The following is a 13,706-nucleotide window of genomic DNA, read 5'->3' on the forward strand; positions in this document are numbered from 1 at the left end:
ATGTTTGTCTTGAGTAGTATTTTTGATTACAATTTTTGTTTACAATTTTTTATTTGGGCACTTCCATTAAACAGAGACACCCACAGTTAACAATAAAGTACATTAAATAAATAAACAATGACTTTAGGCTTCCTATTAATCAGTCCCTTAAATAAGACATGGAGAGGGTTGGCAATGGTCATATAATAAACCTAAGTTGGTTTCATTTACTGCAGGGGTGGGAAGTCTGTTCTGGCCTGTAGGCCACATCCTTCTCCCACTTAACCTTCCAGGGGCAAATTTGACAGGTAGGTGGGGTTGTGCACCTGGCAAGCACCTAGCATTGCTGGTCAGGACTTCAAAGCACCATGTGAGGTTTGCAAAGAGCCCCACATGGTGCTTTGAAGGGCTGCTGATCAACTTGCACTCTGCAGGAACTGGCTGTATGATCGAGTTCCCGACAAGGAACTGAGTCATGCCACCACACCTGATGTCACATTCTGTCAGATGTGGGGCAGGTGTACGTGGTATAGGAAAAGATTAGGGCCCTTGTCAAAGCAAAGTTGGCCCGTGGGCTAGAGGTTCCCCAGCCCTGCTTTAATGTATGGAGTCTCCATACATGGTGGGCTTTTTATGCTGATTAGATTTCACACCGGAAAGGAAAATTAAATGGGAAAATAATAGTGGATGGTAGTTCAATGACAGCATTGCATGGATGCTGTGAAAAACTTGCATGCATCAGCAGCACTGAAGTATACAAAAAACTCCCATATGGAGGTATGGATCTGGCAAGTAGCTGGATGTGCGACTGCCTGGGAGTGACATGGACACAATTTGGGATTCCATGATGGAAGAAAAGTGGGACAGAAATATAAGAAAACAAATAAATCCCAAGGTTCTTTGGAAGCAGGGTGTGTATGTGTGTGTGTGTGAAATTGGTAACCTATGCTAGTTATCTATGATTAAACTAAAGATAGGAAGACATGATAAAGAAGTGAGTGCAGGGGAAAAGTGAGCACAGGTTAGATAAAGATAATGCAAGGCTTAACAGTCAGTGGGGATTGAGGGGTGTGGGAGAGAACCAGCAGAAAATCGTGGAGATTTTAAATACACAAAGGCTTAAGTAGGATAAAATTTGAGTCTGTTTTTAAGGATATGGAGTTACAGAGGAGACGGTCCTGAACTAAAGTAACCAGAAGATTTTAATTACATTCAGTGGTGGCTAATGCCCATTTGGACTGCATACGTAAAAGGCAGGGAGCCCAGCAGTAGGCAGAGCCAGAGCTAGAGCCAATGACAGCTGGAGCCAACTAATTCTGCTTTGTTCCCACCCTCCTCCCTGTTGAATTCTACAAGGCATGGCTCTGAGCGGTTGTGCCCTTGCTCCACAACTTCCCCTAGGTCAACCCACTCTTTAGCACTAAATCAGAACAAGCAGCAATCCACAGAAAACCCGAATGCTATTTGTTCCGATTCAGTGCTAAATAACAGGTTGCCCCAGGTAAAAGTGGCGAGGGAAATGGGGGCATGGATAAGACCTAAGGAGAAGAGAGCTGGCAAGCAGTGCCACCCCCTGGCCTGGTTGTCAGTAGGAAGCAAGGCAGGTGAGGGTTGTCTGAGGTTGGTAGCGCAGTGTCCCATTTGCCCTAATTGACCAGCTGCCACTGATAATATTAAAATCTCTTGCTTTTACAATAGCACAGTATGCCTGACTTGAGAATCCTGGGGTACAATATAAATTAAAAACCGAGTCTGTTTTGTCCACATTGTAGCTGCTGGTGCTCTGGGCTGCAGAGGGAAAGCAAAAAGATTAGTTTCTCGGCTATAATTAGAAGCTTGGCTTCTGACTTCGCCTGGTGGTGCCTTGGCAACCCACCTAAAATTAGCCTAGCAGCCACTGATGCCAGCCAAGTGGCAAAGAAGGAAAAAGGAAAAAATGGGCCCATCAAGGGAAAGTAAGATTGTGCTTCTTTCTCCCCTTCTAAAGTTATTTTGGGACTGAACCTTTGAGGCTGGACAGTGCACCTGTTTAACCATTATGTGGTATTCCTTTTCACAGCCTTGACACAACAACTGTTCACTGATATAATGACCCGCTGACAAATCATTGAACTGCACTCTCATTTCCATTTCCCCCTGCTTTTGGTCTTATATTGCCTAAGGTGACATCCACACCATAAGTTTAAAGCACATGGCTTCCTCCAAATAACCATAGGAACTGCAATTTACTCCTTCAGAGAGTTGTGGTTCCCAGCACCCTTAACAAATGACAGTTCCCAGGATACTTTGGGGGAATCTCTGTGCTTTAAGCATATGGTGTGAACGTGACTTAAGGCTCTTCATTTATTTTTAAGCTGGACTTCATCCAGACAGCTCTTCAAATACAGGCATCCCCCACTTACGCATGATTGACCTGCGTGCAAACACGTATACTTGAGGTGCTGGGAAACAAATAAATTCAATTCAAACCTGGAAATGGGGAGAGAGAGCCAGAAAGTCCTAGAGCCTGAAGAGAACGCCAGTGAGCCAAAAGTCCAGAAACAAAGCTTTGAAAACCAACTTATTGGCTCCAAAACAGCGCATGGGAGCTCTCACTGCTGCTGCACTACCCTGTTCAACAGCTGTTGGGGAAGCTGGACTGCAGTGTTCCCTGACCTTTCTGGTGATTTGGAGGCAAAGGTACTGTATAAAAGAAAAAGAGCATGGAGAGCAGGTAAAAATAGGTGTTTAGAGGGTGCTCCCTACTTACACACATTTTGCTAATGTGAGCAGGGGCCTGGAACATAACCTCCGCTTACTGTACAGGGCTTATTTAGATAGAGGTGTGAGTGGGAGGCAAGGGATTCAAGTACATACTGGAAATTTAGGTTTGCACAATTAATGTGGGTCAAAGTGCTCTGTCGCCATAGCACAACAAATATACTTCTTAAAAATTCTGTTTTGTGGTTAGGAAAGTGATGGGGAAGCACACTGAGAAGTGTTCAGAGATTTCCAAACTTTTCATGTTGGTGACACACTTTTAGACATGCATCATTTTGCAACACAGTAATTCAGTTTTACTAGCAAACTGGAGATTTAACTAACCCATTTCCAGCCCTGGGAGGAGAGTGGGGAGCGTTCGTGCGACACACCTCCACATTGCAGCTAACACACTAAGTTCGGAAAGCGCTGTGTTAGATAAACGATTGGCCAATGGGAAGGTGTATAAGAACAGCGAAAGGACAAGGGCTGATTGTCATATAAAAGGTAAAGGTAAAGGTACCCTTGCCCGTACGGGCCAGTCTTGACAGACTCTAGGGTTGTGCGCTCATCTCACTCTAGAGGCCAGGAGCCAGCGCTGTCCGCAGACACTTCCGGGTCACGTGGCCAGCGTGACGAAGCTGCTCTGGCGAACCGGCACCAGAGCAGCACACGGAAACGCCGTTTACCTTCCCGCTATAAAGCAGTACCTATTTATCTACTTGCACTTAAGGGTGCTTTCGAACTGCTAGGTGGGCAGGAGCTGGGACCGAACGACGGGAGCTCACCCCACCGCGGGGATTCGAACCGCCGACCATGCGATCGGCAAGTCCTAGGCGCTGAGGTTTTACCCACAGCGCCATCTGCGTCCTGATTGTCATATACTGCCCTGCAAACAAATCAGAATTAATGCTCAATAAAGACCAGACGTGGTCTAAGCTCTGCATAAGGCTTTTTGCAAGCAGATCAGGCTGAAGGCTCAGTAAACAGGTCTGGAGGAGGGAGAGAATATATGATGCATATTCAGATACAGAGGTACTGGTAGGGCAGGATTTTCAGGCAGATGTCCATGGCCCTAAGCCATTAGAATGATGGAGGGCCCTCAAACTTATCAGGGTCAACCATGGGTGTACCCAGGATTTTTGTTAGGGGGGGCACCTTTTGCTAGGTGGGGGCAGGTTTTGTTGGGGGGGGGGCAATCAATTGTATTGATTTTGATTTATTTAGCGGGGCAGCTGCCAAAAGGTCGACCTAGTCCAGCATCCTGTTCTTACAGCAACCAACCATTTAAGTAATATACCATATATACACATTACCATCAAAAGCAATTGGTTCCCAGTTTGTTTTCAGGCCCAATTCAAGGCACTCACATCAGTGTTTAAAGCTCGAAATAACTTAGTACCGAAATATCTGAAAGAACGATTCCTCCCCTATAGAACATCTCAGGCGTTAAGATCAACAGAGGGGGGTGCTCTTTGTTGTTCTAGTCCTCAGAAACTTGGGGTCACGGTGTCAGCCTGGGAGAGGGCATTCTCTGGGGCAGCTCCTAAGTTGTGGGATTTCCTCCCCAAAGACGTACATCTAGCACCTTAACTATGTCATTTTCATTATATGCTGAAGAGAAGTTTTAGATGTTTGATGTTTTGCTGTGTTTTTTATATTCTGTTAGAAGCCGTCCCAAGTCGCTGAGGCAAACCAGTCAGATAGGCGGTGTACAAGTAATAAATAGTAATAGTAATAATAATAATAATCAGCCTGTGTAGAGTATCTGATGATGAAGAGTGGGTAAAAATTGTAACAAGAAGAAGAAGAAGAAGAAGAAGAAGAAGAAGAAGAAGAAGAGATTCCCTAGAATCATGACAGTCCAGAGTCTAAAATGTGCACCACTGTTGAGATAATATATTCCCAGCAAAATAAACACATTTCTAAAGATATCAACAATCGCTTGCTCTTCTTTTCTCACCAGAGAAACTATTATGAGCTGATATTCTTAGCCTGATTTTGTTTTTCACTGTTAAGGCTCGTGCCGCTACGTTGCAGTTGCAGAAACGCCTTTGTGGAACTACATTGCCCAGAAGCCCTTGCGCCCGAGGAGGGCGGGGCCCGAGCGAAGAGGCTTGGAAGTCAAAGGCCTGCCTCCATGTGTGCTGCTGGGGTAGCAGTAGCAACAACAACAGCAGCAGCTGCAGCTACAGCTAGCAATCTGATTCCACTCTGCCACCTAAATACCAGGTGTTATAAATAAGGGAGAAGAATTTCTCTCGCCTGCTGAGTGACCAACCAGGGCAGCAGGCTGAGAGCCCAGTGAACCCCCCCTTCCAGCCCTTTTCTTGAAGCCATGCCAGGCTTCTTCATGTTCCTGGGAAACAAGAGCTTTCTTGGAGCCTTTGGGAGGTTGTGGAGGGTCTGGGGCAGCTGCCCTATAGCGCTGCACAGTAGTAGAAGGAAGGGCGCGTGGAGTGGAGGCAGGGCCCCTGTCTGCAGGGTGCCAGAGCACTGGGTGTTTGCACGGGGCATCCGGAGCTGGTTGGCTGCTCCCCCATTGGCCATGGCAGCCAAAGTGGATTTGACCACCTCCACTGACTGGAAGGAGGCTAAATGTAAGTGACGTGGAGGTGAAAGTGTTGTGTATGTGTGTGTGTGTTTCTGTGGTGTCCTGGTGCTCTGGAGCAAATTTGTGGCCTCCCGCAGTGTTGGGCCCCTTGTTGCCTGCTGGCAGTCTCTGGCACAGTTTTCGTCTCCTGGGCTACTTTATCATATACTCCCCCTGGGCACATGATCCTCATGTTCGCTGTGATTGTTGAAATCCACAATGCCCCTTCTTTGTAATGACACTGCAGCTCTGAGTTTTTCACTACTGTGATAGGACAAAGGGGTGGTATTTTGAGGATGGTTACTGAACCAAGAACTCTTCTTGTGTCTGTGTGCACTGTGAACCATGGGTATGTATCTCACCTGTTGAGCTTCCTCTGTTTGGGAGTGGGAAAAGGCTTTTTGCAGTGCATCATGGGAAATCTAAATGGTCTCCTAGGAGACTGGCTATGGTAGCCGCCATATGTTTCCCAGAGGCCTAGAGAAGGGGGGGGACCCCTCCCCCCACTTTTGATAAGAAGCTATGGTTTTTGTACCAAACAGGTGCTGGGATCCAGCTGGTAGGCTGTGTGCTGGTGGTTATGTTTTGGAATGGTCCCCTAAATAAGGTTGCCAACTTAAAAAAGAAAGAGAAAACTTTGGCTGTGCTCCTGGGCCTACAATAACAGCTTGACTGCTAAGAACTGATGGATGCTTATCCATGCCTGGATAAGTGGTAGGGCAAGCTTTGCTGTTAAATTTGTACATGTCACCCTGCTTTTTAAAAGCACAGGAGCAGAGCTAACAGTGAAAGGTGGCAACCATGCCAATGACCAGGACTGCCTTCCAAGCCTTCATGTTTCTGTCAGTCAGAAAGGACAAGTTAATCTATATGTGCCCCAAATGCACCTTTAGAGCAGTGAATTGTTTTGTTTTTGTTTCCAAACTCCCGAAACACTTTTTTGGAAGCGGGAGCCTGAGAATACTTTCTATACAAATTATCTGTGGAGGCACCTGCATATCAAGCTGTGGAAATTGTGTGCCTTGTAGTGCAGTGGGCTGGAGCCTGCTATGGGCCACCTCACTTGGAAGAAGTGAATGTAAAACGGCTGGGAAGGAGGGATGAAAGAAACTGGTGGTTTAGAGGAGGGGGTGGGTGGGATAAGGTACAAGTTGAGTGTGAAAGGAAAATGGGAGAAGACATTACAGGAGATGGGTAAAAATGCTTAGAGTCACATGAGAGTATAAAGGCAAAAATATGTTTAAAAAGGCCTTCTCCACTTAGAGCCTCTGGATCAGCAAATTCTGCCTTAACATTGGGAAGGCTGAGTTGCAATACCACCCGAGCTATGCTCAACTTGAGGAAAGCCGAGTTAAATAACTACTTGCCACAAGGAAAGCGCTGTGGCAAATAATTTTATCAATTTCCAAAGATGGGTTACATACTGGCAGAATGTAATGTAAGTAATTGTCAACTGATTATGCCAAACGTTTCCTCCACCTCCCATTTTGTGACTGGGGCTGCATACAAGCTATGCTTTTAAATCACATTCAAAGAACATTTCTCCCCTCCAAAGAATTCTGGGCACTGTAATATGTTAGAGACTGCTGGGATTGGAATTGTAACTCTGTGAGGGGTGAACTTCAATGCCTGGAATCCTTTGAGGGGGAAATGTGCTTCGAATGTGCTTTTGTGACTGGGTGCGCCTCAGTAATTTTCAAGCGGTCTCAAGTGGGGCCAGGGAGTTGAAAGTAGCCGCTGATGTAGAGGTTTTGGGAATATGTTCCAAGGGCTTCTCAACCCTTCATTTGCATAGGCACAATTTAGGCATATTTGGCTTGGCTGTTGCCCTAGCATAAGTGGAAAACATGCTTTGGAACAGGGATGTGAGGAATTTGTGGCTCTTCAGAGGTTGTTGGAACTCCAGCTCCCATCCAGCCCTAGCCAGGATAGCCATTGGTTGGGGATGATGGGCTTTGTAGTCCAACTATATCTGGCGGCCCCATCCCTTCTCTAGAAGCGTGCCTAGCGTTACACTTTCTTCTTGGGCAGGCTTTATGAATGTTGTATTGAGGCACACAGCACCCAATATGCTCATGACGAACTGTATGTTTCCCAACAATATGGTTTGAAAGCCGCTACATATATTGGTTGGATTTGCAAATCTCTGCAGAGGGGTGTTGAAGTTCCTAAGGGGTTGAGCATAAGTAATCTTCCAGGAGGCTGATGAAGCTGTAATAGAGTTGCCAAACTCTTTTTTTAAAAAACCCTGCCACCTCATCTTAATTAAAAGAAAAAAGAAACATTAATAAATGTCAAGGACAAAGTGTGCCTGAGTGGAGAGGGCCTCTTTGGTGTGAAGGGAGTCGGCTTCTGTTTGCTGAAAAGGGACAGTACTGTTAAGCACCTGTCAGAGGCAGTGTGTTTCTGAAGGCCAGTTGCTGTGACAGCCCCCCCCCGTTTCCCCCTCTTTTTAAAAATTCATTTTATAATATACATAAAGCAGAGCTATAATGCATATAGCAAAAGGCAAAAATTAAAAGATGAAAAACAACACTATAAAGTAGGCACATAGAATGAGTTCATGAGTTAAAATAACAAAGTCCCAGTAAAGACTATTAACGTTATCAGATCAAGTATAGTTCCAGATTTGCCAGTCTTGAAAATGATGGTTCCACTGTATATGCCACAGAGAGATGCAAAATCTTACAAAAAGTGTCTGGGGGTTCTAGGCCTTGTCAAAATCAAAAAATATTTGTGATCCCCCCCCATTATAGCTATATTCCAGAGTGAGCAATACTAAGCATTCAGTGAAAGATTTTGGGCTGTTTTCCACTGAACTGCAGTTGCTGTTCATGCTGCCAATATAATATATAAGACCAATTATTCTGACAGTATATTTACAATGGTATCAAAAATATTCAGGAATATTTATTTTGGACAACACACAATGTTGTAATGTTTATCATTTCTGCCAAAATTAAATTCCAAAAATCTTGCACCAATTGACCCCACCATAAATGAGGATATGTACCAACTTTATTGCTACCCCGAGGTAATATAAAAGGAAACATTTTTGACATTTGCAAAGGATCTTTCCTGTTTTAATATTTCTTCTTTCTTAGAAGAGTTTCAGTTGTAAAAATGAAGTGATAAAGAGAAATAAAGAGGGAAAAAGTGCAAAAAATACAGTAAAAATAAAATTGTAATGTGATACAATCTTATGGAAATGAGGAAATCAAAATGAAAGCCTTGACAATGCATTTTCTGCTCTGCCATGGTTTTTCTTTTATTTTCTTCCCCACCTCCTTTTTCTGTTAGCAGGATGTGATTCTAGCAGGGCTGAGACAATTTGAATTGGTTGGCAACCATATTTCAGAGGCCTTGCTGGTTTCCATATGGCTTTTTACGTGACACAACAATATGAAATTGTTGGCCCTGTAAAACTCCCCGAGTTCCATGTGAATAATAGAAAAGGGACTGGCTGTTTGATCACTCTGAAATTGTAACTCTGTGAGGGGAATAGGGACCTCCTAATAACTCTCAGCACCCTTAACAAACAAGAGCTCCCAGAATTATCTAGGGGAAGCCAAGATTCTTTAAAATTGTATAATGTTTTCAACGTATGGTGTGAATATAAGACCCATTCAACTCACATCAAAATGGCTGCTGACAAAATGGCAATATGTCGACAAGTGGTGGTGAGAGGTGGCATTCATTTGAGGGGAGGAGAACTGGAGTGGCTGCCATTTTGTTTTTCCTCAGAAAGCGCTCTCCTGAGGTTCTTTTTGAATTTTTGGGAAATTCAAAATGGCCACCTCCATATAAGATAGAAGCCTTCTTCATTACTTGCTGCGGGTTGCTATAGTAGTGGAGTGCAGTTCAGTATTTTAAGGGGGGAAAGGATCTTAGCAGTAATCAATTTCATTTGGTGAGGCCAACGTTTATACCTCTCCAAAGAAAGTTGGACTGCAGTGGAGGAGGGGATTTAATGACTTTTTCACATTTTTTCACAAGTAATATTTTAGAAATGTTTGGATTTCTCCTCAAATTATTTGGGTCAATTTTTCCAAGGGATGTGTGTGTGTGTGTGTGTGTGTGTGTGTGTGGAATAATGGTCTGTGACAGCGTTGGGGAACCTGTGGTGGTGGATTTAATCTCCTGTTGGGTCCAGCCACCATGACCAACAGTAAGAGATGATGGGAGTTGTAGTCCAACCATGTATGGTGGGCCACAGGTTGCCTCTCCCTGCTCTACATGTGACACAGTAGAGTGATGCCTTGGCTCGGGCATAGGCAAACTCAGCCCTCCAGATGTTTTGGGACTACAACTCCCACCATCCCTAGCTAACAGGACCAGTGGTCAGGGATGATGGGAATTGTAATCTCAAAACATCTGGAGGGCCGAGTTTGCCTATGCCTGCCTTGGCTGCATACACACAATGCATTTAAAGCACATTTCCTCACTCACAAAGAATCGTAGAAACTGTAGTTTGCCCCTCGCAGAGCTACAGTTCCAGCACCCTCAACAAGCTACACTTCCCATGATTCCTTGGTGCAAAAATGTGCTTTATATGTATGGTGTGTGTGCAGTTACGTTTATTCTTTGTACTTGACTTAGGACTCAGTTATACACCTGCAAATAAAACGTTTTAATATACAATGTGACCCTAGAACGTTTTTTATATGTGTGTAGTTTCCACCATAAAGCAGACTTTCCGAAAGGGTTTTGCCATCATTCTGGAGAATGAAGGTTTCCATTGAGCATCCACGAGGCAAAAATATAATGGTTGCATCACTGCTCTGAAATTCCTTCTCTCAGAATTTTTGCGAGTCCTTTCCCCTCAGACTTTGTGCCAATATTTGTCTTTATCCTACTAACCCGTCTTTATTTCTCCTGCTCCTTTTATTTGCTGTTCAGCATTTCTGAAAGGCTTGAATAACAAGCAGAGGCGAGAGCATTATTTCACCAGGGATTTCATCAAACTGAAGCAAATACCAAGCTGGAAAGAAATGGCCAAAAGTGAGATTTTATTTTGTTTTAAAGCTCTTTCTTCTTAAGTATAATTGCATGGGCATGTTGTTTCTCCCCGCCCCCTGCAACCTCCCATGGAGAAGCTCAAGGCAAGGATAATGTGGACTTTGGTTGAGGAAAAGGGGTGTTGTAGAGCTGTTAACATAGAAAGCTGACAGACACAGGTTCAGCTCTGAGGGCCTCCTGACAGTTCCCTTACTGCAAGAAGTGAAGTTACAGGGAACCAGGCAGAGGACCTTCTCGGTAGTGACACCGTCCCTGTGGAACACCCTCCCATCCGATGTCAAGGAGATAAATAACCTTTAGAAGACATCTGGAGGCAGCCCTGTATCTGGAAGTTTTTAATGTTTGATGTGATATTATGTTTTTATATGTGTTGGAACCTGCCCAGAGTGGCTGTGGCAATCCAGCCAGATGGGTGGGGGGGTTGTTGTTGTTTATTATACCATGTCAGGCTGCTGGCTCATTTAGCTCATTTAGTCTATGGCAGGGGTGGGGAACTGGGTACGACTTGCAGGCCAGATCCTTTTCTTCCCCCGAAACAGGTCAGGTTTGGCAGGTGAGTGGGGTTGCCTACCTGTCCATCACCTGACATCACAATGACTCATTTTTGCATGGCACTGCGCACAGAAGCCCTGATGATTAGCTAATTGCCAGTGCTTGCAATGGGCTTTTTTTGCAGGGGGTGGGGGATCATCATCAGCTAACTGGTGGTGTCTGCAAACCCACTTTGGCCCAGCCCATACCCTTTTGCTTTCCACACACTTGGCATCAGGTGTTGGACAGGTGGATGTTGTGGAGAGGCCTGCAGGCCAGTGGTCTTCCCTGACTGGCAGCAGCTTTCTAAGACTTCAAACAGTGCATATTCTTTGCAGTACACAAGGTCCCAGGTTCAGTACCCAGCTTCTCCAGGCAGGATTGGAGAGCCTTGAGAGGTAGCCATTGCAGCCCCTTTTAGATGTTGCTGGACTACAGCTCCCATAATCCCTGACTATTGGTCATTCTGGCTGGGGCTGATGGGAGCTTGGGGTGCTAACACCCAAGGGCACAATGTTCCTTACCCCTGTTGTAGGCCATGCTTAGTTAGATGGACTAATAGTCCAATTTGACATAAAGGCAGCCTTTAAAATGTGCAGTCTCTCCCCCTTGTCTTCTTGATGCCAGGCGCCCGGGTTAAGCAGCCTGAAGAGTCTTTGTTCCCCAAGGATAACCATCTGAATGAGAAGATATCTCTCTTCCGTGGTGACATCACCAAGCTGGAGGTAGATGCAATTGTCAACGCTGGTGAGTGAGTTTGGCTCTTTTGTTGACTGTGGTTGAGATTGGTTTTGGCTTATTGGTACTCTTTTATAACTCACATGCCAGGCACTGTCTGTTGGTCTTCTGGGGTAGCCTTGCTGCTCCAATTTGTGAAAACTGAAAATGGCAGAGAGATCACACAAGCCTTGCCGGTTTTGCAGTGCTTCTCATTCCTGCTTGATGGTGGAATGTAAGAAATGAACGTGTAGACCAGGACGGCCCTCTAGTTGTTGGTAGACTGCAACTCCCATCAGCTCCAGCCACCGTGGCCAGTGGCAAGGGGGATGCGAGTTGTGTTCCAACAACATCTAAAAGGCCACTCATTCCCGCATTCCTCGTGTACTTCGCTGGCAACAAGGCTTCCAATCGTACCATCCTCTTAACCTCAAAAATGGCTAGTCTCCAATCCTCATAGCTGATTTACAGAACAGCTAATACTTTGGGGATTGCAGAAAGACATTAGAGTTGAAGGTCGTTTGAAAGATGTACTGTTTGTGATGTGTGCACTCATCTCATTTTTGTCTCTGGTTAAACAGGTTTGGTAGGTTTTTGTGTTCTTTTGAAACTTGTTTGACTGGATAGGAAACAAAAAGAAATACTGTTAGGGGTGTACGTAATGGGAAACAATGCCTTTCACAGCCCTGCTTTGAAACACTCTAGAAGTTTGTCCTCGGTTTTAAAGTTACCAGCTAAGGTTAACAAACACCAAGTGTGAACTCCCAAGTTTTGTACAGAACCCCTTTTCAAGTATAGGAAACAGTGTTGGATGAGAATAATGTGTGGAAGAATTTAGGAGAAAGAAGCTGCTTCTCTAGGTTGGTACTGGCTTAGTTAAACAGAACATTTTGTGAAGCAAAAGAGGAAGTGGACTTGAATTGGCCCCTGCTTATATTAGACTGCAGTATCTGGCTGCACTGGATGAGCTGAATTATATACACAACAGGCAACAAATGAGGAAGGGAAGTAATATTTACACGGGGTCTGTGTGTAGCTCTTAGATGTTCATTAACATGCATTATGCTCTAGTAAAACTGGTAGTGGTACTTGGCTGTGCATAGTGCCGATCGGTTTTTCAACTAAAAAAATGTGTGGTGTTATAAAAATGAGTCAATGAAATGGGTATTGGGTTTAATAAAAGTTAAAATAGGTGTTTTAAAATTATATAGAATACGTATGTATAAAAATATTATGTGTGAGCTATGTATAATAGCCAGTTCACCTGAATAAGGGGTTAAAGAGATTACAAGACACATGACTGAATCAGCATTTGAATTACTGGCAAGTATGGCTGTTGTTATTTGTGGATGTAGCACCATCAGTGTACGTGGCGCTTTACAGAGTAGGGGAGGACAGGCCCCTGCCCTGAGGAGCTTACAGTCAAAAATTCAGCACAGGGAATGCAGGAAGGGGGAAAGCAGGAAAAGAATATTCGGTTTTAATTACACATGCTTAGACTCAGTTATGGGCTCAGTTGCTGTAGCTTGTGGGGAAGGAAGGTATTTTTGAGCCTCCGCAAATGTTAAGCTCAGAAATATTTGAGGTTTGCATGGCCTGGTTGTCATTCCCAGCAACTTACACAAGAGGGTGCCAAAGCTCCATGGTTTGTGGGGCTGCCCCCAGTATTAATTTCCCTACCTCAATAAATCAAGCTGTTTATTAGTGGAATAAAAGTCTTTGCTAACAAGGGGTTTTGTTGGCGCTTCATAAATCCTGCCTCTGTGCATCATGAAGCCCATATGTGCTTAATTCATATGTAAAGTCGCAAGTGGGACTATAATACGTGTCCATTAAATTCTAGGAGGCCCGATAATTATCATTAGCTGTGAGTAATTACCTGCACGGATCGAGGCCAGAAACCGCTTGCTGCTGTTGTAGCCACTCAGTTCATGCTAGGAAGGTTGGGGGTGGGGGGAGATGAGCGATGCTGCATCTTGGGAAAGGCAGGGTGGTCTTGTGTCGTGCAGGCAAGAGAATCAGGCGGAGTTTTTATTTCTTGTTAACCTTGGTTCCCTGAAAGGAATCAAGTGCGTCCAAGGCAGCTCTTGGCAGATATGATTTGTAGTGGTTTAATGTCTTCAACAGA

General features: G+C 44.6%; 1 protein-coding gene and 1 long non-coding RNA gene across 5 annotated transcripts in view; one reads left to right on the top strand and one right to left on the bottom strand.

The window, feature by feature from the left end:
• Positions 1-31: 31 nt before the first annotated feature.
• Positions 32-4,773, bottom strand: LOC310752066. Its single transcript, XR_014542833.1, has 3 exons — positions 4,682-4,773; positions 2,449-2,661; positions 32-1,767 (listed from the first exon to the last, which is right to left on the bottom strand). It is a non-coding gene; the product is annotated as an uncharacterized lncRNA (long non-coding RNA).
• Positions 4,774-4,834: 61 nt separating this feature from the next.
• MACROD1 (mono-ADP ribosylhydrolase 1) overlaps positions 4,835-13,706 on the top strand; it is a 309,756-nt gene continuing 300,884 nt past the window's right edge. For 2 of the 4 annotated variants that reach the window (XM_083591912.1, XM_083591911.1), the window contains exons 1-3: positions 4,835-5,318; positions 10,211-10,312; positions 11,489-11,608. In XM_083591912.1, coding sequence (XP_083448038.1) covers positions 5,057-5,318; positions 10,211-10,312; positions 11,489-11,608 — 484 coding nt within the window. In that variant the 5' untranslated portion in view covers positions 4,835-5,056. The remainder of the gene's footprint in view (positions 5,319-10,210; positions 10,313-11,488; positions 11,609-13,706) is intronic. The other 2 variants (XM_083591914.1, XM_083591913.1) reach the window with 2 other exon arrangements.

This window comes from Podarcis filfolensis (assembly GCF_964270895.1).
Source record: "Podarcis filfolensis genome assembly, chromosome: 16".
Classification (NCBI taxonomy): Eukaryota; Metazoa; Chordata; class Lepidosauria; order Squamata; family Lacertidae; genus Podarcis; species Podarcis filfolensis.